General features: G+C 46.3%; 1 protein-coding gene across 17 annotated transcripts in view; it reads right to left on the reverse strand.

Moving 5' to 3' along the window:
* ZNF821 (zinc finger protein 821) overlaps positions 1-26227 on the reverse strand; it is a 363282-nt gene that overhangs the window by 146915 nt on the left and 190140 nt on the right. For 14 of the 17 annotated variants that reach the window (XM_069635481.1, XM_069635480.1, XM_069635488.1 and 11 more), the window contains one exon: positions 16277-16404. The exons of the other annotated variants lie outside the window; for them this stretch is intronic. In XM_069635481.1, the coding sequence (XP_069491582.1) occupies positions 16277-16404 (128 nt within the window). The remainder of the gene's footprint in view (positions 1-16276; positions 16405-26227) is intronic. 17 annotated transcript variants of the gene reach the window in all.

Consider the following 26227-nt stretch of genomic DNA (forward strand, 5'->3'; position numbering starts at 1 on the left):
CAGGACATAGAGGTAATGTCAATACCCGTGAATTGGCCTCCCGATATTTTTGGTGGCCTTTAATGCGAAATGACATTTTAACATATGTCAAGTCTTGCCCTGTCTGCCTGCAAAATAAGAGTCCTAGACATTCTCCCTTCGGAACTCTGGTCAGAATGCCAATACCCACTCGACCTTGGGAGATTATTTCGACAGACTTTATTGTGAATCTTCCAATTTCCGAAGGATGTTCGACTATTATGGTTGTAATTGATTCATTTACCAAACTGGCTCACTTTCTCCCCTTCTCTGGTCTCCCTTCGGCGGCTCAAATGGCACGAACTTTCATTTCCCAAATTTTTTCTCTTCATGGTCTACCTGAGACTATCATCTCTGATAGAGGCTCTCAATACACATCAAAATATTGGAAACAGGTCTGTCAAATTTTGGGCATCACCCGGGCTTTGAGCTCCGGGTATCACCCACAAACCAACGGAAAGACTGAAAGATTAAATCAGACCCTGGAAGGATACCTACGGAGCTACATCTCAGCAGCTCAAGATAACTGGCTAAGTTTACTACCAATCGCTGAATACGCTTATAACAATGCGCATCATTCCGCGATTAAGACCTCTCCTTTCTTTTGTTCCTATGGATTCCATCCTGCTTCTTTCCCTGACAAAAGATCTTTGGATGACAAATGTCCGGACATGAAGTCTCTCCTGGAAAAGATACATCGGGGTCAACACGCAGCCTCTCAGGCTCTTAAATCTACTCAGGAAAGAACAAAGAAGATGGCAGATCGCCTCCGATCTAAAGCTCCCGTAATACAACCTGGAGATCTAGTTTGGTTATCTTCCCGATTCCTACCTAGACACCTTAGGCCTTCCAAATTTTCTCCTAAGTTCATGGGCCCTTTTCGGGTGATTTCGGCCATTGGGGCAGCAGCCTTCAAGCTGAAGTTACCCAAGACAAGGGCTCGGATACATCCGGTTTTTCCATGTTTCTCAGCTGAAACAAGACATTCAAAGTACTTTCCATCCTATGGTTTCTTCTCGTCCACCACCTGTTCTGCACCATACTGATGCGGAGTACGAAGTCTCAAGAGTTATGTGACTCACGTATTCACCGTGGAAGACTTCAGTATTTGGTGGACTGGAAGGGCTACGCCCCTTCTGATCGAACTTGGGAATCAGAATCCAGTATCCATGCTCCGCGGCTAATTAAAAGGCTTCACAAGAGACACCCCGGTAAACCAGGGGGTAACGACTTTAAGAGGGGGCATACTGTTACAACTGTCCTGTGGAATCGCACTGCTGCACACTTCCAGGAATCGATACCCGTGACACCCACGGTTCAACCCGGAATCGGGACTCTCAATGTGGAGGATCCAGAGACTGTAAGCTGCGCTCTAGTTGTTCCCGCTCCCCGGACCGCGGGATTAGCTCCGCCCCCAACTTCCGGAATGGTATTTCCGGCAACAGGAACTTCAGCACTACGCGTTGCTTCTCTATTCAGAGTCGCGCTGCGCATCGTAAGTTCGCTACCTTCTTATCTGAAGTTATTCTTCTGCTGCTTTTCAGTGGATCGTTCCTTGTAGCTTCAATCCCTTTTCTCCTTACTTTTCCGTTTCCTGAAACTTAGAGATCTCGATTTCCTTCCAAGCCCAGCGGATCAACAGGAAGTCACCTCCCTGTGTTCCCGACTGTTCTTTCTGGTAGTGTTTTGTTCTGTCCAGCTATTTGTGTATCCGTGTCTCTCACTGGGTTTTCTCCCTCTAATCTTGCTTATCTATTATGTCAACATTATATTTCAACTTCAGACCTCCTATTCAGTCTTCAGTCCCCTCGAGCTCAAGCCCTCTATCCTGCTCATTACAATTCCTCCCTTGGGCTATCACCTGTTCGTAAGACTCCAATTCCTACAACATTCTTTGCATCTTCGTGTCTTTACTTTTGGACATATCCTAACCTCTTTAATATCATATAGGCGCATTGCCAACTCTTCACATCCGATTGAAGAAGAAAAGCTTAGAAGGGAATAGGCTTGTCAGGGTAAGCTGCCTTTCTTATCCCTACCACTCTACTATTAGAGATTCGGTATTTTATCTGAAATTGTATTCTGTTTCTATCAGAATCCTCCCTGACAAGAATCCGGTTCACAGCCCAACCAGTGTGACCCTCCACCAGCCGCTGCAGGAATCCACGCTCTCCAGCAGCACCTCACGGGGTTTTTTTTCCCTTCGGGGTTTCCCCTGGAGACTTCACTTCAATCTAGCCTTTGGCTGGGTTTGAGAGGGGTTTTCAGGTAATTCCCTCCTGCTTCTATTTCAAAGAGAGCTGACCATCACGGAGGTAGGTGTCATTCTCATTTGCCGAGAGATAATTAGTTTCAAGTGCTTTGTTAGTATAAAGTTATAACACCGTTCTCTATGTGCCTCTTTCCGAGAACTCGACGTCGTCAAGTCTCCGTTGGACTTCGTGTGTTTTGTGTGAGTGGTGTGTGAAGCGCTTGTGTCGCCGGGGGTCTTCCCCATAACCGCTCTGTCGGACGACCTTCCGAGGTCGGGAACTTGCGCTCGGCTGTTTTTAGACGCCGTAATGCCCTCGCCGTCCGAAAGCACGGCGTCGCTGCCATCGCTGAAGGCACCCTCTGCTGCCATGGCCGCCTGCCTGGCGTGGTGGGCCCAACGCTTCGTCGAACGGTCCTTAAGTGTCTTAGGTTTAAACCTACTACACGCTCTGCAGTTCGCCTCGGGGTGGTCCCTCGGCAAGCAGAGATTGCACGTGGCGTGCCTGTCGACCCAAGGGTATTTGCGATTGCACTTGGGGCAGAATTGAAAAGGGGTACCCTCCATACGCACCTTGAGGCAGCGGGCTAGTAATTGTAGGAAATGTATAAGATGTACCTATATACCAAGAGTGTAGAGTATGTCCAACCCCCCACTCTCCCTACTTGTAGGGCCAAGGCCAGAGGCCTTCCAAGGCCCGGGCCGAGGCCAGAGGCTTTCCGAGGCCCAAATCCGTCGTGCAGCAGCCGACGGTCGAATTCTTCTCCAAGCCGGCGTCGAGTGTTCGACGTTGGGGTGGGGAAAGGATGTAAAATTATCAATATTTTAGCAAAAGTATGGCTAAGGCCAGGGGACTCCGCAAAATGCTTCCGACCAGTATGGCGGGAAAAAACAATCTGAGGATCCTAGACGCGTGAGGGATCTTTGGTACAGTGGACGTCACACTAGGGATAGTATTACTGGCACGCCCTGTGTCGACGCCCATTTTCGAGTTTCGAAAAACAAACTGTAATACTCCGCAGCTTCCACTAGATGTCGGCCTATGCACAGCATGTGATCTAAGCAGATTCCACAAGCCTCAGAAATATATTTTTTCTTCTCAAAATGACAGTCTTCAAACATCTTTAACATCTACGATGCAGAACCTATTTTTAATTATTACGTTCACGGGTGAATGATGTTAGCAGGATGGGAGGATCTTGTTAAATTTTGGGAAATATTACTTAGTTGCTGGGATACGGTTATGGGGTGAGAGGGCCTGCTAGTCATAGAGATAACCTCTTGTGAATTTGTGGGGGGATGAAGATATCCAAAGAAAATTGGGTAATGAATTGAATGGCCATTTGTGGTCAATGCAAAAAGAAACCACAGCAGCTCAGAGAGCTTTCGACATTCCGTTGTGGAATTACTTCAGTATAACTACTATAATGATGAGTGGAGAAATGTAATTTTAATTTTTTTTAGCATCCACCATTTCCGGGTGGGCTCAGGGGGTTCGCCATTAGCTTTATTGTTACATTTTTATTCATGATTAATGTAATTCTTTGAGTTCTATTTAGATTTGGGAGAGGTTCTGGAGTTTGTTTCGCTTTAATGTTTCGTTCATTCTTATCTAGGTTGAATAGACTTCACAGTTGAACAAGTTGCTTATTTACCTGGTAACGTTCTTTCGATGGGATGGTCCGACGACGTATTCCATATCTATGACAGGTAATCACCACAGCTGTGCTGCTTCGAAAATGTTCTGCATCCTGCGTCGATGACGTCGATACGCTGTCCTCAAGGGCCTCCGTCGAGCCGTCGTCACCGGATGTTATAAGTAGGACGCACGACGCCCGTAGCCTCAGTTGTAGTTTTTTCCCCCAGAACGTGTGCCACCAATCTTCTGCCAGTATGACCACAGAAAGCGTTGCAGAAACGTAAGCTGCAATCGCATAAAAAATTCTGTAGCGGGGCAGGAAGGGAGGGAGCGATATGGAATATGTCGTCAGACCGTCCCATCGAAAGAACGTTACCAAGTAAGAAAGTAACTTGTTCTTCGAGGGGATTGGGTCCTCCGATGTATTCCATATCTATGACAGACTCCCAAAGCAGTACCAACGTAAGGAGGAGGGAAAAGAATTTAGAATATAGAAATTTAGAATGCCCAATTAGAGTAAAGGACCTCCTTGCCAAAGGCCAGATCCTGCCCATGGATAGAATCTAGGGTGTAGTGTCTTACAAAAGTATGAACCGAAGCCCGTGTGGCTGCTTCACAGATTTTACAAATAGGAACACCACTCTGCAGGGCAGTAGAGGCAGCCATACCCCTTAGTAGAATGGGCCCGTAAGCCTACCGGAGGGTCCTTACCCAAGCGGTAACATTCAGCAATTGCCAAGATAATCCATCTAGACAAAATCTGCTTAGTAACAGTTTATCCCAAACAGCTTCCAGCGTAGCCAATAAAGAGCTGATCGTCCACTCTGACCCAGGACATGCGTGAAATGTAGAAACTTAAAGCTCTCCTAGAATCCAACCTATGGAGCCTCTCCTCTTCCTTACGAGGATGCGGAGGAGGATAAAATGCCGGAAGAATGACCTTCTGGCTTAAATGAAATTCCAACACCACTTTCGGAAGAAAGGAAGGACGAACCCTAAAGACAACCCTGTCCTTATGAAACACTGTGAAGAGTAGCTTAACAGAAAGTGCCTGCAACTCACTCACTCTGCGAGCGGAAGTAACCGCAACTAAAAATACAGTTTTAAGGGTTAACAGTCTCGAAGGACAAGAATGTAAAGGCTCAAATGGAGAACCCATTAGGAATTTTAGAACAAGGTTCAAATCCCAACCGGGCACCTGGAAAGGTGACGGTGGAAACACATTAGTGAGCCCTTTCAGAAACTGAGAAATTAAAGGAATTTTAAAATAAGAACACTCCTCAGACGAGCGCTTAAATAGAGACGGCGCCGCCACGTAACCTTTAATGGTACCCACTTGCAGGCCCTTGTGGGCTAAAGAAAGCAAAAGAGACAGAACCACAGGAATGTCACATGAAAAAGGATCCACATTCTTAACACTGCACCAGTCGCAGAACTTCCTCCAACAGCAACGGTACAGGGACTTTGTTGCAGGCCGTCTGGCCGAAAGCAACACCTCCATCACGTCTTCAGGGAGGTAAACTTTCAGAAGCTAAGCGTGAAGGTTGAGGGATCTGACCTCTGGATGGAGAACCAGACCCCCTCCCGTGAGAGCAGATTGTCTCGGTAGGGAAGACAGCGTGGAGGGCAGATGGACAAGTCGAGAAGGTCCGGGTACCACGTTCTCCGGCCAATGCCAGAGCAATGAGGATCATCCAGGAACCGAACCTCCTTAACCCCCGCAGCACTTGCGGGATGACGGGGACTGGAGGAAACGCGTACAGCAGTGGGAAGGACCACTCCACCACGGACGCGTCCCCTAAGGCTCCTCTTGGAGGAAATTCCAGCGAGCAGAACCTCGCACTTCCGGTTGACACTGGAGGCGAAGAGATCCACTTGTGGGGTCCCCCAAAGGGTGAAGATATCCAGGAGAATCTCCTGAGCCAGTTCCCACTCGTGAGAGATTGCGCTCTGTCTGCTCAGAGTGACCGCCGTCTTGTTTTCGTCTCCGGCCAGATGAACTGCCGAGATCGAAATTTCCTCCTGGATGGCCCAGAACCAGAGCTGCATTGCCTCCCTGCACAGAGGAAATGATCCTGCACAGAGGAAGTGATCCTGCCCCCCCCCTTTTTGTTAAGGTAGTGCATGGCCACTGTGTTGTCCATCAGAATCGGGACATTCTTTCCTCGCACATTCGGCAGAAAAGCCTTCAGGACAAGCCTGACCAACGACCGCTGACTGTCAACTTGTTGGCATGCGCTCCCCATCCCGTGAGGGATGCGTCCCTCACGATCGTCACCTCTGGCCAGGGTAGCCAAAATGGAGCCCCTGCATCAGATTGCCTTCGACGGCCCACCACAGAAGGTCCTGGGCGACCGAGGACGGCACCTGAACGGGGTCCGACATTCTGCCGGAGGACTGTGACCACTGCATCTTGAGAGCCCATTGCAGAGATCTCATCCGCAACCTGGCCTCTGGCACCAGAAGAATGCAGGATGCCATGGGGCCAAGCAACCTCAAGAACTCGAACGCCGGGAGACTCTGGGCATGTTGAAAATTGTGCACCATCTGCAGAATGTGATGAGCCCTCACCTGGGGAGGGAAACACTGCCCTAGGGACGTGTCGAGCACAGCTCCGATGTACTGGAGCTGCTGAGTTGGCATCAAGTGGGACTTCTTTAAGTTGAGGGAGAAGCCCAGCTTGTTAAGGGAGTGGCAGGTGACTGACAGATGATCCAGGACTTGCTCGGGAAAGCGCGACCTGATCAACCAATCGTCCAGGTAGGGGTAGACGTGAATCCCCCCTTTCCTGAGATACGCTGCCACCACCACCATGAGCTTGGTGAAAACCCTCGGGCGGAGGTCAATCCGAACAGCAGGACCCAAAACTGAAAGTGCGAGTCGCCAACCGCGAACTTCAGGTACTTCTTGTGCTTGGGACAGATCGGCACATAAAAGTAAGCGTCCTTGAGGTTGAGAGACACCAACCAGTCCTGAAGTTGAAGGGCCTGGAGGACTTGAGAGAGAGTAACCATCTTGAAGTTGTCCTTCCTCAGGAGCTTGTTCAAACCACGCAAGTCCATGATGGGTCTCAATCCCCCGTCTTTCTTCAAAATCAAAAAATAAGGGGAATACCATCCTTTGTTCCTCTCCACTACAGGCACCAGTTCTATGGCGCCTTTCTCCAGCAGGGTATTGATTTCCTGCGCAAGGAGCGGATCCAGACTCTTCAAAGAGAGATTCCCTGGTGGATTGTCGTGAGGCCTCTGCCGGAAAGGAAGACAGTAGCCGTGGGCTATGATCTCCAGAACCCACACATCTGAAGTAATGGCACACTATTCTACAAGATGCTGCACCAGCCTTCCCCCAACCGGCGAACCATGGGACATGGCCTCATGACTGAGCTGAAGCGGCTGCAGCAGTGCCTGAGGGTAAATGGAAAACTGCCCGAGCGGCGCTGGCACCTCGAGTACCTTGTTTTCCACCTCTGGCACTCCTATGGTGGCCCCTTTGACTTGCAGCCACTCTCGATCTACCAAAGGAAGATTAGTATCGAAAGGAACCTCCCCTACATTGCTGTCCCCTAGTACGAAAACGCAGAGGTTGGCCTGAGTTTGCTGCAGCTTTGGAGGTCTGCAACCTCTCAAGGCTCTCGTCGGCCTTGCTGCCAAAAAGATGGTCACCAACAAAGGGCATGTTGAGAAGCCGGGCTTGCACATCAGGAGCACACCCCGACTTCCACAACCATGCAAATCTGCGCATTACGGTGCTCGCCGCCATGGACCGGCTGACACAATCTGCCACGTCCAGACCCGACTGAACGGATTCACACATGGCATCCTTGCCATCCTGAACAAGAGCAAGAAAGCCATCCCGTTCCTCCCCTTCGGGAATATGTTCAGCCGCCAAAGAGACACAATTCCACAGAGTATGAGTGAAATGTGCTAAGGCACACATGGAGTTGGCTGCCTGTAAAGCCAAACCCTCTGAATAAAACACTTTCTTCGCCGAGCATCAAAACGTTTGTCATCCCTATCAGGAGGGATGGTAGGGTACGACACCTGTTTTGCCGGGTCGTAGCCGCCTGCACCACCAAACTCTCTGGAGTGGGGTGCGTAGTCAAGTAGCTGGGGTCGCTACTGGTAGGACGGTATTTTTCCACAAAGACTTGCTCACTGCCGGGAGACTCTCCAGAGCAGTCCAAGCCGCTGCCACACTTCTTTGCAAGGCCATATGGAATGGAAGTACAGGGTCAGTTGGTGGACCTTGGTCCAAGATGTCTGTCAGGTCATCCTGCAGAAAATCTCCTGGTGGCGCAGACCACCGCAAGTACTCTGTTACCCTCGACATGAGGCGCCGGTACAAGGATTCAGCATGCGTACCCCACTCAGGCCTGCCAAACTCAACCTCCGGGGAGGTGTCCAGATCACAGACGTCATGCAAAGACTGACGCAGATCTTCTAACTGGCTATGACCAGATAATAGGTCATCAGAAACCTCCTCAGGAACATACCTTCATCAGACCCTTCATCCACCTCAGAAATATAGTTAAGAGGCTGGAATAAATCCCTGGATGAGGGTATGTGTTTGGACTTGGCCAGAGTCTTCCTCAAGGTTTCCACCGGTCTCCGGGGAACCTCCGAGAAATCCTCCTCGAAAGACGTTGACGGAACCGGCGTCGACGTTGAGCGTGGCAACGATGGCTTTGACACAGGCCTCGAGGGCAGAGCCCCGAGCGTGTCCGACAGCCTCATCCCCGATGGCTTCCTCGGAGGCGGAGCTTCGAGAGAGTCCTTCGACGGTCTCCTTACAGGCCGCGACGGTCTCGATGGCGTCGAGGACTGGCACCTGGAGCGGGCATGGCTAGAGCGATCCACCTTGTCCGACCGGGACCTCGAAGGTTCCTGCTGATCGCAACGACCTAAGGCGTGCGAACAGTGTCTCTAGCACGTTCCCTGCCGGCGTCTTTTGACAGCGTGGACGGAACGGAGCCCTGCGACTGAAAAATTGCCAATATCTCCTTACGAAATGAATCCCATTCCGCAGGAGAGGAATGCTTGGTGGGACAAGCAACCTGCCGACGGGCAGAGTCCTCGGACGAGGACAGGGAAGGCGACCGGTGACGGCACTTCCGTGAGTGCCTCGAAGAGGCAGAAGACTGGCGGGACCCACTCCGGGACCGAGACCCCCCCTGGACTTACGCCGACGATGCAGAGAGTCGCCCCTCGAATCGTCAGTCGAAAGCCCAGTGGATTTTGACTTCCGGAGCTTGGACACCTTACAGACAGAAAGCTTCTTCTTATGCTCCCGCAAGGCCTTCGACGTTAACGACTGGCAATCGTCACAATCGTCCGTAGTGTGGTCCTCACCGAGGCACCAGAGGCAGGCGTCGTGCAAGTCCGTCAGCGACATCTTGGAACCGCAGTCCCGACACTTCTTGAAACCCGGCCGCGGGGTAGAAGAAGACGAAGACATCAGGAAATCTTCATAAACAAACTGGTTCGAAGAACCGATAGAACAACTCAGAAGAACCGAGGCGCGCCGAGATCTCCGAAGCAAACACGTTCGCGGAAAAAACAGAACTGAGGCTAGGGCGTTGTGCGTCCTACTTACAACAAACATCCGGTGACGTCGGCTCGACGGAAGCCCTCGAGGACAGCATATCGACGTCATTGATGCAGGCGCCGAAAATGTTCCTAAGCAGCACAGCTGTGGTGATTACCGGTCATAGATATGGAATACGTCGGAGAACCCAATCCGCTCGAATTGACTGTTACTTAAGAGGGTGTTCTATCTTGTTTTGTTTTATATTTTTTGTTGTATTTTTCTCTGGTGTGCATGAGGCGATGGCTGCGAGGTCAGTGAGTAAGAGTAATGAAGATTTATGTGTGGTATCTTGGAATGTAAATGGGATTAACAATCGCCTTAAGAAAAATAAAGTGTTTACTGTCCTAGATGAAATGCGGGCGGACATTTGCTTTTTGCAAGAAACGCATATACTGGATGATGAGATTAAAAGCTTGGAGAAAGATTGGGTTGGTTTTGCATGTGGTTCCTTGTTTTCTGCTAGATCTAGGGGGGTTGCAATACTGGTTTGGAAGAGGGCACCCATTAAAGTACTGAAAGAATAGGAAGGACGAATGGCTGCATTGTTGACTGAGATCCAAGGAGAGCAGATGATCTTTATAATGTGTATGCACCCTCAGTGGACGACAGTACTTTTTTCAGAAAGGTTGCTCAGACACTTCAAGATTTGAACTCACCTAATATCATTCTTGGGTGTGATTTAATACTGTTTCGAACCCAGCCCTTGACAGTAGCATTTCTAGACAAGTGAGCCAGTCAGATTCTCATCATAATGCACTCATGGCTCTTTTAGATGAACATAACTTAAAAGATAATTGGTGCTTAAAACATCCGGATGAGCGTGAATATGGTTTATGGTCATATAATCGAATGTCAAAATGTCGAAAGTCATAATCTCGAGAAAAAAAATGTCAAAAACAAAAAAGTCGAATTTTTTTTTATTATGTGTTTTATTCGAAATGGGGGGGTTCCCCCTCAAACCCCCCTTTTTAAAAAAAATGTTTGTTTTACCCTTTTTTTTATTCCCGGATCCCAAAAAAAAAATATAAATAAAAAAATAAAAAATTCGACTTTTTTTCCTCGACATTATTGTTTCTATATTATGACTTTCAACATTATTCATTCGATATTTTGACTGCACACCCGTGAATATAGTTTTTACTCAGGTGCTCACGGATTGTTTTCTAGGTTAGATATGCTTTTCACCAGTGAAGCTCTGACTAAAAGTTTCAGCTCTTGTGACATTGGGAATATATCGGTGAGTGATCATGCTCCTGTCACTTTGCATTTAACACTAAGATTTCAAAGTTGCAGATCTTTTTCATGGAAGTTAAATACTTCAATTCTGTTGGATGACTAGATACTAGACAAGATTGTTTCAGAAGCCAATTATTTTGTTGAGGAGAATAGATCTTCTGATGTTAGTTTACAAAATATCTGGGAAGCCTTTAAATGTACGATGCGAGGAATTTGTGTCGGGTTGTCAAGTACTAAAAGTAAAAAAGAGGATACAAAAAGAATTGATCTTGATCGGAAAATTTAAGAAATCTCTCGGGATATGATGTGTGATCCGACTGATTTAAGTAAAGTGGGGATACTTAAAAAACTAAAGAGAGAGATGGAGGACACCCTATCGTTGAAGGCAGAAGGTAGTATTTTCACAGTGTTCCTACTTCGAAAAAGGGGAGAAATGTGACAGATGGCTTGCTTATAGATGAAGAAATAAGTGCTCAGAGTCAGCTATTACTTCTATTATTGATTCTGATGGTAGGCTCTCATTTGACCCCAAAAGAATAAATATGGTGTTCAGACAATATTACATGGATTTGTACCGCAACGAATCAGGCATTTCAGGTAAAGGGAGGGAATTCTTTGGAAATCTGACATTACCCAAAATTTCTAATGAAGAGAGTTCGCTGTTAGGTGCAGATTTACAGATTGATGAGCTGAAAGCTGCTATTTTGAAATTGAATACTGGCGAATTCCCGGGCCCGGATGGGCTTCTGGCTGAATTTTATAAAATACTTCCAAATTCGGCACTGGAATTATTGAGACATATGTTTGTGGCAAGTAGAATTAAAAATACTTTACCAGTTAGCACGTGTACTGCCTCTATTTCAGTCTTTTCAAAGAAGGGAAAAGCCAACAATCCGCCATCTAGCTATTGCCCTATAAGCCTTATTAACACGGACAATAAAATCCTGTATAAGGTGTTGGCAGCGACAATTGAACAATTTCTCCCAAAATTGATTGGTGATGAGCAATCTGGTTTTATGAAAAACAGGCGAACTTCTAGTAACATCCGAAAGCTATTTCTTACAATGAAAAATGCGTATGAGGGGGATACTGATGCTGCTGTCTTTTCCCTGGACGCTGAAAAGGCGTTTGATAGAGTTAACTGGGAATACCTATATACAGTTTTGAGGGAGAAGAATTTGGGCGATGTGTTCATATCATGGATTGAGTTGTTATATGCAAGACCAACTGTCGATGTGAAAATGAATGGAGACGTGTCAGATTCTTTCTGTCATTGAACCATTAGCAATCGCTCTCAAGTGTGAGCTTAGGATGTCCGGTGTTACTTGTTGGGGTGTAATGCAAAAAGTATGGCTTTATGCTGACAAACTGTTACTGTCATGATGCCTACCCCCGGACATCAGGACCAAGCCCATGAGCTCCGGAAGCAGGCATCCAGATACTTACTAAAACCCCAACAGCCCCGGCTGGGGGCTGTTTGGGGTCAGTCCTGGCGCCATTGGCGCCAGGCTCATAGACTTTACTTACCTGATGCAGACCATGCTGCTAGTGAGTCCAAGCCAACGTGAGGCCTGGATTGGACTATTTTTCTACAGGGACTATTTTTTACTCGGGCGTGGTTCTAGGGAACTTCTTACCTGGAACTACTTTGGAGGCTATTTAAACCACACCCGAACAACAGCACACGCTTCGCGTTATTCTGCATCCAGCAGCGTAACGCTCACAGTGCCTGCAGTCTGCATCCAGTCTTCTGCCACGCCCGCCTCGAATCTGGAGCTCCTAAAACCAAGGGGAAAGAAAAGGACAAGATTAGAAAAACTATTTCGAATTCCTCACCTGATTTCGGATCCATCTCGCCTCCGGACCTGGAAAGAACATCATTTCAGTACGCGTCGCATCTCCAGCTGCAGCGCCGCGCCATACTCACCAGTCCTCGCAGCATCTTTGGATTCGGCGCTGCCTCCATCATTTCTTCGCCCAACTCCAGCACCTGAGGGACAAAAGAAAGCAACAAGGTGAGCCGAGAAAACCAACAAATAAAACACTTATCATCATAGACTTGCCCGATTACCACCGGAGGCATTATTCTATAACTCTCCACATCTTCATGTGCCGCACCTGCAAAGAGAGAGAAAACAACATGTTAAACACCAACAACATTTACCGGACAGCGTCAGGTAATACAGACTCTTACCTGAGCGCCACCAACTGCCACAAGGGGTATCTTCTCATGATCTTAGTTGCAAGACAAGGAAGGAAGGGGGGAACAAGAGTGAATCATCAGACATATTGAACTCTATGAACTTGATACCTACCGAACCTTGCCAGGAAACTCAGAGTCAATACTCTCCGGAACTCTCCCACGCCTTCAAACCAGTGAAGTAACTGGCATCAACGCGCCCCTGCAATCCACGCAGGATGGAGAGCTCATCATTTAAAAACATAAGGTGAAAGGTGAGGTTCCTAAAAGGGGATATCGGAGGTGACAAGAAGGGAGAATGAGAACAGTGGGAGGGGACTATCACTCATATCCACGGGTGGCTAAATCCCTTTCTCCACTTGCAGGAGAATACTTCTACGGATCAAGCAGATGAGATTAGGCAGGCCAATCCAGACAGCCATCTCGGCACTACGCATCACGTTGGTGGAGACCGCAGCTGTCCGGGTCCGATCAACGCCCCTGTGGGAACCAGGTGAGCGTAACAGTTACTTGTTCTTCAAAATCTAGATGTTTCAATTCCATGTCTGATGCAGATTCTGTATACATTTCATGAGGTATCAGGTTACAAAATTAACTGGCTGAAGTCAGAGGTCTTGCCACTCAGATGCAATAAGGCATTAGTCACGGGTTTGGGTTTCAAGTGGTGTGATGTCAGAATGCGCTATTTGGGTGTTTGGTTAACACTGTTGGTCTGTAATGTGGTGGAAGAAAACTTGAGAGAGATTTGTTAAGATGTTAAAATGGATCTGGAGAGATGGTAGTTTCTTAATTTGTCACTTTGGGGCAAGATCAACGCCCTCAAAATGAATTTAGCTCCCAAGGTCAATTACATAACTGGCATGTTACCTTTGAAAATCAATAATCAGTACTGGAAGGAGTTAGATTGTATGATGCAGGAATTAATTTGGGATAAGAAGCCTCTTAGGCTTAAAATATGGAAATTACAGCTTCCAGTTGATCAAGGCGGATTGGGGGTCCCACATTTTAGTGCGTTTCATTTGGCCTATTCGGCCCAGTCATTTATTCCTTTTTTGAGTGAGGTACCAGATGCTTGGGCGATTGCAGAATCCAGCGCATTTGGGCCTCTCGGTCAGGTTTGTCTGTTGTCCACAAATTTAAAAGAACGTTGAAGTAAATCAATTGTTATGGGATTTTTGCAATCTGCTTGGTTTGAGCTATTAGAGAAGTTGGGAATAGATGCTTTTAAGAGCCAGAAGACATCAATATAGCTAAATACAAAGATCAAGGACAATACTGGGACTCTTTTCTGACCGGAATGGTTAGTGTGTGGAATTATAACGATAGGTGATCTTAGAAATGATGGTGGATGGGTAACGGTGAGTGAGGTGCAAGAGAAATTGAACATTGGGGCTTTACTGAAACTGCCTACAGACGTTTAAAGAAATCTATTGATAATGTTGATCGGATTAACAACCTGGATTGAAACATTTTTTTTAACTAAGCCAAAAGCTGGGGCGGGCAGCCTTGCTAGTAGATTATACAAAATGATTGTGGCGATACAACACAGTAATGAGGAATTGAGGGTTGAATGGAGTAGAAGGATCGATTTTGATATTTCACCTGAGATTTGGAAGAATATGTGTGGAAATAAGCTTTTTATGCTCTGTGAACTTGGAGGAGAGATCTCGCCAAATTAAAATACTGAATCGAGTTTATTGGTGTTCGGAAAGATTGAAAAAAAGAGGCATGTCAAATTCAGACGAGTGTTGGGGATGTGTGCAAGACATTGGTTCCTTGGAACACATTTGTGGAGTTGTGTGCAAGTCTTGGGATTTTGGGCTGAGGTATGCGAGGCTTGTACTAAAATTCTAGGTGCGCATGTGGATTTGGATTTCAAAACAATGATATTCGGAACTGACATTGAATTAAATGGTCTGAGCTCTGCCCAAAAGAAATGGTTGTTCAGGGGCGCAATTGTGGGCAAGCATCAGATTCTCCAAGGTACGAGGTTTAGGACAGCTCCATCTTCTGAGTTTTGGGTGGAGGAGATGCACAAACTGGCAAAAGGTGGAAAAAGTGATTTATAAGCTGAAAAACAGACTGACCTCTTGAGAAGATTTGGGGGAAATTTCTTGACCTTTATTGATTTTTTTTTTCTTTTTTGGGGTGGAGGGGGGGGGGGTTGTTTTATTTGTATTCCTGCATTTATGATTATTGTTCTGTTCTGATTCTCTGTTCCTGTTTTAGGAATTGTTTTATGTGATGTATACATTGTAAAAAAATAATTTTAAAAAACTGTAAACGAAATGCACATTATGCTATAGGCTCAATGCAAGTGATATTAGGCTTTGCTCCGACTGCTTCTTTTGTTCTCTCGCTCCAATTTTAATATGCATGCAGCATTTTTAAAATATAATGAATTTGTAACTGCAATGCATTAATCTATTTTTATTTAATTATTTCGGTTTATTATGTCCTCGGCCTTCCAATTGTGGATTTAAGGTGTACACACATACAGCCTCATTACGAGTTTGGAGATAAATGGTAAAGTTGGCAGTAACTCAGTTTACCACTATGCCAAATTATGAGTTGGGCATGTAATGGAGGATTTGCCTCTGGGTAAATCCTCCAACTCACAGCTGAAAAATCAACAGAATCGGCGTAATTCCGCAGAAAAAGCCCCATTGAGTCCAATGGACTCAAATTTAATGGGGAATTACACCCCCACCATGACTTGTAATCCGGTCTAAGTGGCGGTAACAGTAATTTGTTTGGGCGGCACTCCAGCAGATTTGCCGCTGGGATGCCACCCAACTCGTAAAGAGGCCCATAATGTTCTTCTTTAAATGAGTCTCTGATAATTGCCATGTATTTGGTAATGCAATTGGTTTGCACAATTGGTATTTCTATCATGTATATTCTTTTAGGATGGACAATTCAGGTGTTTTGTTGTTTCTCAGATAGTTTGAAATGTCATGGTCAGATATTCAAATCAAAATGAAACATACAGCCTAGTTAAAGACCCAGAGGGTCGAAACAGGTGTGTAGGCCAGATTGTGTGATAAATGTTTGACTTAGGTGGGTGTCCCATGGTATTAGTGTCTTTACTCGTGAGACATGCTTATTTCATTATTTAATGAAATCACATACCATGTTCAACTAATGACTTGTTTTAGAGCTACATTAATTGAATTAGCATATTCCGAGTGTTACCCAGTGTAGTGTGTTAGGGTCTTTCATGGGTCAGTTCTTAAGTCCTCCCACATTTGCACAGTAGGTCCTGGTTTACTACATTTATGGTCATGGAGAAAATCAAAAGCAGATGACGGACTGTTAAGAATATCACCAAAGCTCAATTACTTACCTCTTGCTCTTCAACTGCTACTTGTGTCGCAGTAATTTCCGCCTCCTTCTTAACTGCCAGTACTGACATGTCCTCTTCGGATGTAGGAGAGGAGGTTTCATCAACAGTGGTATCTGCATCACTTTCGCCTGATAAAAATCAAAATCTTAGTTGGCCTTTCCACTTCTGTTCACAAGGTTTGAAATTTGGTGTTTTGAAGGAGGGCAAAAACTTCTTTGAACCCCAAATATCTCAAGTAGTAAAGACATGCAACTATTGGGAAACCTCACAGCTTGCCTCGCCACCTTCTTGAAAAACACACTAGTAAGAATCACAGTGCTCTCCAGAAAGACCATGCAAATGCATCCTGAACATACATTTAGAGGGGATCAATTAGAAAACAATCTAGCGCAAGTAACAATAACCTAACAATAGCAAATGAACAATAACATAACAATAGCAACTGAAGCCTTCGCTACCTTATCAGTAGAAAGACCAGCCTATGTTACGACAATACGCACTGAAAGTCTAAAAGATACTGTTCTTTCGGTACAAAGTTTCAATATTACAGAAACACCCATATTATGCAAAGCTTTTTCAGATATAGAGGAATGAGTACTAGGATGACATACAAGAGTTCTCCAGTTTTGAATCAAAATTGAGGCGCCTTTTGGGAAAAATGAAGAAACTTTGCAGAGTTCAATGATATCCTTAAAAAACAAATAACTGTTATAGGGGGACACCGCTGGTAGCTCTATATGTTTTGCTGAGTTAATGGCTAATCAAATGTATGTTATCTGGATAAAAAGATCTATATCAAGTGAAGTCATCTGTTTAAATTGTTTGTGCATCAGGGATGCCAAATGAAAATGTACATTCCACTGCAGGGAAGTAACCCTCACAGGTGGGTGCAATTGAAACACTACGTCAAAACAAAGCTTACTAGCTATATCAACAAAAAGCAAATGTTTGACTGGTTTATGAAAAATAAAAAAACTCATGGCAGGTGAGTAGTACTTGCAAGTGTCGACCATAGCACCCGTAGCAGCTACATAATTCATAAAGGTCATTACATTGTCAAATGAAGTGGAATTGGGATTATTCTTTCTTTAAAGAGCACAATGGCAGATTCTCAGTCATTTATTATGGACTTCTTTCATGCTGAAAGGACAAGTTAATTTTCCTCGGCAATATCAAGATGAGCGCAAGCTAACTCTTCAGGTACCAGGTTCAGTAATTGAAGTGAGGAGTGGAAAAAATGCCTTCTGCTCAACTAGAGGTTCTGAGTTCTAAGGAAGATCCAGGAATACATTTTATGCTTGCCAGAAGCAGGAAATCAAAGTAAAATGTTTGGTGAGCCAAAAGGGAGGTCACAAGATATGTGGCAACACAGATTATTGTGTGACCAGTAAAAGAGCAGAGCGTCTACCAAAGGCTTCTGCACAATCCCTGTGCAGGGGGTATAATGGGGACATAATGTGTGTTGATCAATGTCAAACATAACAATTTCATGTAATGGCAGCTGCACATGACTATTTCTACCACTGAATTGTGCAACTCCCAGCGATGAGGAGTATTCTATAATGTACTAAACAGACCCACTCCGTTTTTTATTTCCTTCCAGGTGGAACGCAATCAGGAACTGAATGTGCAAAATTCCTGTTAATGCTCTGGAAACTCCCTGCATGCTCAGATTAAATATTGCAGTGGTATTCTCTGAAAATATGTACTGCTTTTTATCGGATAGACGAAAATAAAGATTGTTTTAAAACCGATTTGATATATTTTAATGTCAATACAACAAGAAAAACTAACAAACGTAATTGGTGTTTAAATTCAGAGCACTACAATAATCACAATCTACCTTTACATATATTTCTCTCTTGCCCCTTCCTCCCCTCGTCCCTCCACCTCCATCCCCTCATCCAGTTTAGGAAGCACTGTAGATCTACCTTTCCAATAACGCAAAGGAGAGCAAGGAACTAAAACAGCAACACCATCTCAGGAAATAAAGATTTTTGGAACATTAATATTGTCCAACTTGTCCCAAGAATTTCAAACCCTATGGGTTTACAGGTGCAAACTATGAGCTCCCCAATTGTACTTAGGTGAACCTCATGTGCTAATCTAAGGTTAAGGAGGACAAAAAGCACATCTTTAAGTTTCTCTCATACGTTCCACCAGGACAGAGACTAATGAATTGTTGTAGAAAACTGCTTGACTTTGCTTTATGTTTCATATGGTTGATCCAAATGTAGAGGTTACCTGGTGTTGCAAGTTTCCTCCTTGCCTATTTAGGGAGTAGACTAGGCAGAGAATACTCAGAAGCCAGCATTCCATGTTAACCACACCCATTTGAAAACAATGATAGTTTCTTGTAATCATTAGTGATGTTAGGACCAGATTAGAATGCAGAATCGCTGCTGTGAATTCAATTCTTTGGAGGTAGGAGCAGACTGGATTTCAGTTTGTTGATATTAAACTATAGATCATGCAGTGTTTGGCAAGCTGTTTGCAGCTTCTGCCATGTCTGTCTGGCCGACGATGCACAGGTCAACTGATCAATAATTATTTGCTTTAAGAAGCTTCCAGACCACCAATTGTATAGCCATAGACAGCTGGTTAGATCGGCAGTTAACAATGCACCCTTTTTGATTACTTGGAACGAAGAGAAGGCATGCTGCACTATTTGTTTTTTGATCTTTGTTTGGACCAGTTTCTTTATCGGCCCTCTCTAAATTACATTTTCAGCATTTCAGAGGCTGTATTAAACCATTGCCCTAACTCATGTAAGGTTTTTCTAATACACGTTAGCCTTGGCATTTTCACAGTCTGTTATACCACAACTAAGTTTCCCAGTTGGCATGTATTTTGGGAAGTCCACATATTAACCCAACAAAGTAAAGATTTTCATTTGTTCAGCTCCGAAAATTACTTGACAACTAATCCTTTCTGTGCCGTGTCATTTGCCTTTTGGCAGCCAACTTTTTATTAGGAGTTCATTTTCTAAGGTATTTAGGCAAAGGCCTGCCCGGTTGCCCTTGACGCTGTTTCATGTGCTGCATGCGCCACAGTTTCTCCATAGTATATTTTCAGTTGGGCTTCAACAGAACAGATTCCAACGCAATCATGAATGTCAATAAGGGCTCCACTCTCTGCGCATGTGCTCCCCAAGAAACACATTCCTGTATCTCCAAAAAAAACAATTTTTCTCAACCCCTAAAGGTATTCACCATAAACAACCTTCTTGGCCTATTCCTATGTCCACTTGTCATTGTAAACAGTGGTGATCAAGTAATGATCCTTGGAGAATTGGTTGAAGACATTCAGTAATCTGGACAACGCATTTACATTTTTGGCAAGGGGTACTGCAACATCTCCGAACATTAACAAAGGTGTACTGTGACCCTTAATTTTCAGAATACCAGATTCACCTTCTGTAGCTTCTTACCATTCCATTAATGTAGGGTGGGGAAAGTAACAGTCAGTACACAAGAGGTCACCATGAAAAAGGCTTTTACAAATAGAAACAGATTTAAATTATAAAACCTCTTAAACCTGTTTGAGGTCTGTGGACCTTCTGGGAATTATGAAGTAAAGATAATGGAATCCCTGTTCGGTTGGATTTTTGGAACCAACTCTTTCCCTCCTGATGAAGCACAGTAATAGTCTTCTCAAACTTTGCCAGCGATAAAGGGGGATATTGTTGGGCTGAAAAAAAGAACAGCATTCGCAAATTTCACTGACCGTATCGTGTTAGTGTCAAGCAGAGAAGTGTGTGAGAACTGTGTACCTGTTTTCTTGACAGTGGATCTAGTTGGGACCGCCAGGCTGCATCCAGTGAAATGACGAGCATGTGACTCGGGGAACCAGCCTCTCCACCACCCTAATGACACAGGGTGGTGAATAGACCAACTCCCAGCGTCACGGAAAGCACTCTCCTGATTAACGTGACGAAGGGACTGTGCAAGCACAGGCAGGAGAGGCCACAGTCTGATGGAAAGTTACTGTGAAGTCCAAAAGAGTCTATTCCAAAGGTACGTGATCCGGTGATGAAGCACGATAGTCCAGGAACCTCTCAGATGAATACAAGGTAAGGCCCCCAGTCCACAGGGAGACAAGTTCAAGCAGCTTCACGTAACTGGTCTGGGATGACTGATCTGCTCGAGGTACAGTAGGTCCAAAGGATGAAGCACCAGGCAGGTCCAGACAGGAAGAGGGAACCAGATTGGGAGGGGAGACCACCAAGAGTTGGGATCCCTAAGGTAAATCCAAGGACAGTGAACGAGGGCCCCAGGAAAGCTGGAGGAGAGGCTAAGCCCAGAAAGACCCAGGGAGAACCCAGGACAAGGAGCAGGGGTCCCCAGGGAAAAGAAGGGGACTGGGAACTGGACCCCAGGAGAACCCAAGCAGGTAACAGGAGACTGGGAACCAGGCAGGCTGGGGACCAGCAAGGCTGGGAGACCAAAGAGAAGGCTGAAGCTGAAGCAAGACCAGGCACAGGGAACAGGAACCACAAGAAGCAGGAGCGAGCAACACGACCGTAGCAACCGCGTTGAGACGCGAATTGCTACTGCTCGCGGTTCCTCTTATGGGCCGCCGGCACTCGCGAGGCCTGAAACGCAAGCCGTTTCGTCTCCGAGCGCCGGCGGACCCAGAACGAGGCTTGGAAGGCAAGCCCTTCCCAGCGCGGAGGCCCAATCTACGGCGCATGCGCAGAACCGAGACAGTGGTTTCCCGCGCATGCGCCGCAGCCCTCTAGCACCGGCCCCAGCACCTCTCCCCCCGGCGAACGCCCAAGCGCGAAGGCGCGGGTAGATCCGCCAGGAGGTGGGAGAGGGAGCGGGTGCAACGGACCCCGGTCTCCCCAAAAGTGGCGTGACAGTTAGACATTTTTAGGAGAAGGTCCAGAATATTAAGTCTCAACCCATATCTTCGGAAAACGAGGCTCTTATGCAGGTGTAATCTTGGTGTTGACAACTATGAAGAACTCGGAGAGCAAAGAGTTCATCAAACCAATAATCATTGTTCTTACTTAATATGTAAAGGGTAATTCCAAGAAGGCCACTGTGGGGACAGCACTGTGATCAATGCTCTCCTATACCTCTGGGCCTCCAAGCAACAATTCGTATGCTGAGCCCTCCCCAGGCACTGTAAGCGGAGCGTGGAGCACCTGTGCAGAAAGGGGATATCCACTAGAGTCAACTCTGCAGAATTTCCGTGGGCGCCCTTAGAGGGAGAAAAAACAGTGCATAGCCCGGGGAATGCCCCAGCACAAACCCGAAGGGAACCTATGTCGTCCCAGGAAATCTGCTAGGGCGGATGCAGTGAGGAACTCCGGTGAAGTGAGGAGACCAAGCTGCGTTGAGGACCGCCCGGAGGGAAGATTGTGCAACCAGCACGAGGAGTGGAGAGTGGGCCTTGTGAGCCTCGGTGTGAGTCCAGAGTAAGCCGAGTGCCCAGCAACGTGGGAGGCACGCAGGAAGGCAGGGAGCAGCTGCGGAGGAGCCACGCTAACACCGCCCGGGCCCCTTCATACCCCCTTTATACAAAAGACTAATACAGTAAGCAGCCCTATGAGAGGATCAACGTTGTCCAAAAAGGAGAGAGAGATCTGCAAATCCATAGAGGCCAAAGGGGAAAGGACATAAAGCATTTCCGTGCATGCCAGGGACACAGCCTGAGGCCCTTGCGCACGGGGTCAGGGGGCGATCCCGAGGCAAGGAACAAAAAGGGGAGGAGACTGCCATTAAGGTGTTATCGGAGTGGAGGAAGAGCGCAGAAGACACCCAGACCCACTCTAGGGCACAAGGTACAATTTAAGCTTCAAGGGGGTTTGGGGAGATAGAGCTGGTCCGGAAGACGAACAAGGGTGTGATCTCGAAGCTGGCCCTGAACTTGCTGTGGGGGAATACAAATCTCAAGTGGGGATATTTGGAGGGGAAAAGACAAAATGAGCCCCCAAAGCTAAGCGATCAGCAATAGTCCACCTCTGGAGCTGCGTACATACATGATCACAGGAGGGCAAAGATGGCTATACACCCAATAAACAACCAGGAATAGGAAGAGCCTACCTCCCAGTTGAAACAAGGGCTTTCTGGCTAATAGAATACATCAGGAAACCTTAGGGGGTGAAAAGGGAAAAGTAGCAGCAACTATAGAAGAGGCCAAAGTGGTTCTACTTACAGGCCGATAGCTCTTATTAACGTGGATGCAAAGATTTTCACAAAGATCCTAGCTAATCGTCTGGACCAGACCCTGCCCAACATAATTGGCCACGACCAATCAGGGTTTATAAGGCCGGCAGATGAGTGATAACACTAGGAGAATAACCCATCTAATAGAGTAGCCCAATAAAAAGAAAAGCGCAGGGCTTTTAGTAGCTTTAGATGCAGAAAAGGCCTTTGAGCGGGTGGAGTGGAGGTTCCTCTGTATGGCACTAAAGCACATGCGCTTTGGGGATTGATTTCTTATAAGGGCCAAAGCTAACTACCAGAATCCATCCTTGAGATTGTCGATAAATGGGCAATTATCTGAGCCAATAGGGTCCAGCGGGGTACCAAGCAGGTTTGCCCTCTTTCCCCTCTGCTCTACGCTATCTACTTGGAACCACTTCTGTCGGGAATAAGAGCAAAGGGGGAGATAGAAGGGATACCATTCAAGGGAAAGGTTCACAAGTTTGCGGCTTTCGCAGATGACATCCTTTTGACATTGACGAATCCAGAGGGTTCACTTAAGGCAACAGAGAGCAAGGTCTTACGGTTCGGGAGAGTGGCTGGTCCGAAAATAAATCCCCAGAAAACAGACATTTTAAATCTCACAATCCCGAGAGAGTTGGAGGCAGGGCTCAAGGCTTTGTCCCCGTACAAATGGGTGGAGAAATCTATAACTTACTCAGGAATAAAATTAATCAGAACCCTGAATGAGATCTACGGGGCCAATTACCTCCACTGGCTTGAAAAACTGAAGAACAAACTGGTCGACTGGGCCCACTGACATTAACATGGATGGGCAGGATCAACGTCATAAAGATGGTTATCCTACCACAGTTGTTGTATTACTGTGCACCACTTCCTGTTCAGATTCCTGCCTCCTGTTCAGATTCCTGCCTCCTTCTTTCGAACGGTCCAAAAATACACGGGGAGATTTGTTTGGAACAATAAAAGACCAAGGATAGATAGAAGGGTTATGATGATGCCCAGAAATAGAGGTGCAATGGGGAACCAGATTTTAAAGTGTACTTCATGGCAACGCAGATGAGGATTTGGAGTGCCTGGGTGAAAGATGACCGGGATAAGCTATGGTGGGCCATGGGCGAGGCTGTAACGGGGACTAAACTGGATAAGGTACTCTGGAAACCAAGGGGGGAAACACCAAAAAAGATGTACCACAGAAGGATACGGTCGCTGCGAGGGGACTCTTGGGATGAGGCAATAAGGCGGGCGCAACTCACTGCGTTTCGATCTCCATTTACACCAAGTTTTACCCCTGGCTGTGGGGATAGGGGCTTTGGTGGGAAACAGGCTGCCGAAAGATCAGGGATATGTTTATTGGCCCGGATATAAAGTCATTCCCCCAATGTAAGTCAGAGACGGAGAGGTATAGATCCTTTCAAATAAGGCACTGGCTATTACAGCCACCCATGAGGGAGGCAGCGACTCACCACTTAATTCCTTTTGAGAAATACTTTGTATCAGAATCGGGAGATAAACATCTTGTGGGGGGAAAGACACACGGGAACAAAGATATATGGCACTTTAGCAAGAGGGAATGGGCCAAGAGAGGAGACAGAATGGAAGCAACTGTGGGTCAACATTCTCAGATCCAGGACATTTGGATTAAATTCATGCTGCAATAGCACTTAACCCCAGTGAAACTACATAAATGTTACCCCCCTATATACAATTTGTGGTGGAGACAATGTGGTATGGTAGGGACCTCGAATCACATTTGGTGGGACTGTCCCCTAATCCAAGACTATTGGAAGGTTATATGGGAAGCCCTGGGAGAGGCGGTGGGGCTGAAGGATGGTGGAAATAGAGGGCTATGCATAATGGGGTTTGGGGCCAGTTGGACGAGTTGCCCTCCAGAGCAGATTGCAAAATATATGTGATCTTGATGATGGAGGGGGCGCTGGGGCTGGCACAAAAATGGAGATCCTCCCACTGAACATGCTTGGGTGGGAAAAGTCTGGAATTTTGTAGAACTGGAATGGGCCACTTACACTTTGCAAGGGGATCACCCAGGCTTTCTGGAAGACTGGGCCCGGATTTTGGACCATCTCCAAAAAGGCACAAGTTCAATCTGGTGCCCAAGGAGGATGAGACTGTTGGGCTTGATGGAATAAAAACCAAGCAACACAAGCGGAGGAGGCCAGGAGGTATAAGAAACTAGTATGGACTATGTTTAAGTTGGTCGGGACTCATGGAGGCGGGGTAGAAATGTTGCATTAAAAATTGTGAAAAACCTAATAAAAAGTTATATGGAAACAAAATATGTAAAGGGTCACAGATGACCGTAAAAACCACAATATTCACTTAGGAAGTTTCACATTGTTATTACCAGTTTGTAGATGTTGATCAATTCTGACTTGCAGTAGGGCCAGACTTCAGGAGGTTCCCTGGTCTGGACTCAACCTCCTGTGAGCTCCCTCCACCTTAGCCCAGACTTCCCTACTCCCCAGATCGTTGTACGTTAGGACTAAAGGCAGGTAACTATGCTGTCTGCTACTCGTGTGTTCTACAATTGAGGGGCATTAAGGACGCTGCCTTCTCTAGTTCACTCCCTTCAGGAATTTCTAGTGACAAGTTACCCTAATATTCTCCCAAGATAATAATGGCCAAGGTGTTCCTTTTTCTCTCGCTAACCTCCCACACTCTTGCACTCTTGTCTCCCTATTCTTTCTCATACTTGCCTCTGATCCCACCCACTTCCTGCCTTTCTCCCCCATCTCGACTTCCTCACGCTCTTCCTTTCTGTCTCTCCTCTACTACTCTCTCTCTCTGTGTCTCTCTCAATTCCTCTTACTTGTCCTGTTCTTCCTCTCTCTCTCCCCTTCTCACCTAGCTCTGCCTCCATTCTTCTTTGCCCTCCTCCCCCAACCGCTCTCTCTATACCTGTGATGATTCATTCTCTCTCTCTCTCTCTCTTACTCGGCTATTTCTCCTTCTCTGCTTCCCTCCTAATCACCAACCTCCACCCTTTATACCTGTTTCCTCTTTCTCTCACCCTCACTTCCACTCTCTTTTTCACCCACTCTCAGTGGGGAAGGCTACTGGGAGAAGAGAGAAGGTCAAGGTGAGAATCCTGAGCAGTTCATTCATGCGTAGATGTAAAGAACACATATTCATAGTGATGTCATGTTCCTAGGTTGTTCCTGGTGAAGGTACTTGAAGTATATGTATTCAGAGGGAAGTGCTGGGTGTAGGTACCATTGAAGCGGGGTGGCGGGGCTGCCTGTGGTGGATTGGTAGAAGTGGTGTAGAGTTATACAGAGTTCAACTGGAGTTAATGGGTTTGGGTGAGGGTTACTAGCAGGTATTCCACTGCAGTCTCTGTGGCAAGCTGGCTGTATGTAATGTACGATGGGAAGACGAATGGCGAGTCGGTTGGTGGTTTGGGGGCTCTGACGGTGTAGAATTTGGATCCTCTGCAGCATCTACTGTTTGAGTAGCAGGATCTATTTCCGATTGTACTGTCAGGATAGAAGCAGGAATTACAGTGATGTTCTAAAAGAAATTAATACAGTCTGTGAACGAGGCAGTCTAGGGTTTTGTCAGCACAGTTAATGACAGTAGTGCCAGCGCCTTGATGGTGACAATATCTTAAGTGATATTGGCAGAAAAGGAGACCACCGAGATCTCATCTATAATCTGATATAAAATGCACAATAAGTCAATGGATGGGGATTTCCAAAACCTGAGATATAGGCACAATGAAGATCAGCTGCTTCAAGTTGCTTCCTGCAGATGA

This window comes from Ambystoma mexicanum, chromosome 1q (genome assembly GCF_040938575.1).
Source record: "Ambystoma mexicanum isolate Mex_15411 chromosome 1q, UKY_AmexF1_1, whole genome shotgun sequence".
NCBI lineage: Eukaryota > Metazoa > Chordata > Amphibia > Caudata > Ambystomatidae > Ambystoma > Ambystoma mexicanum.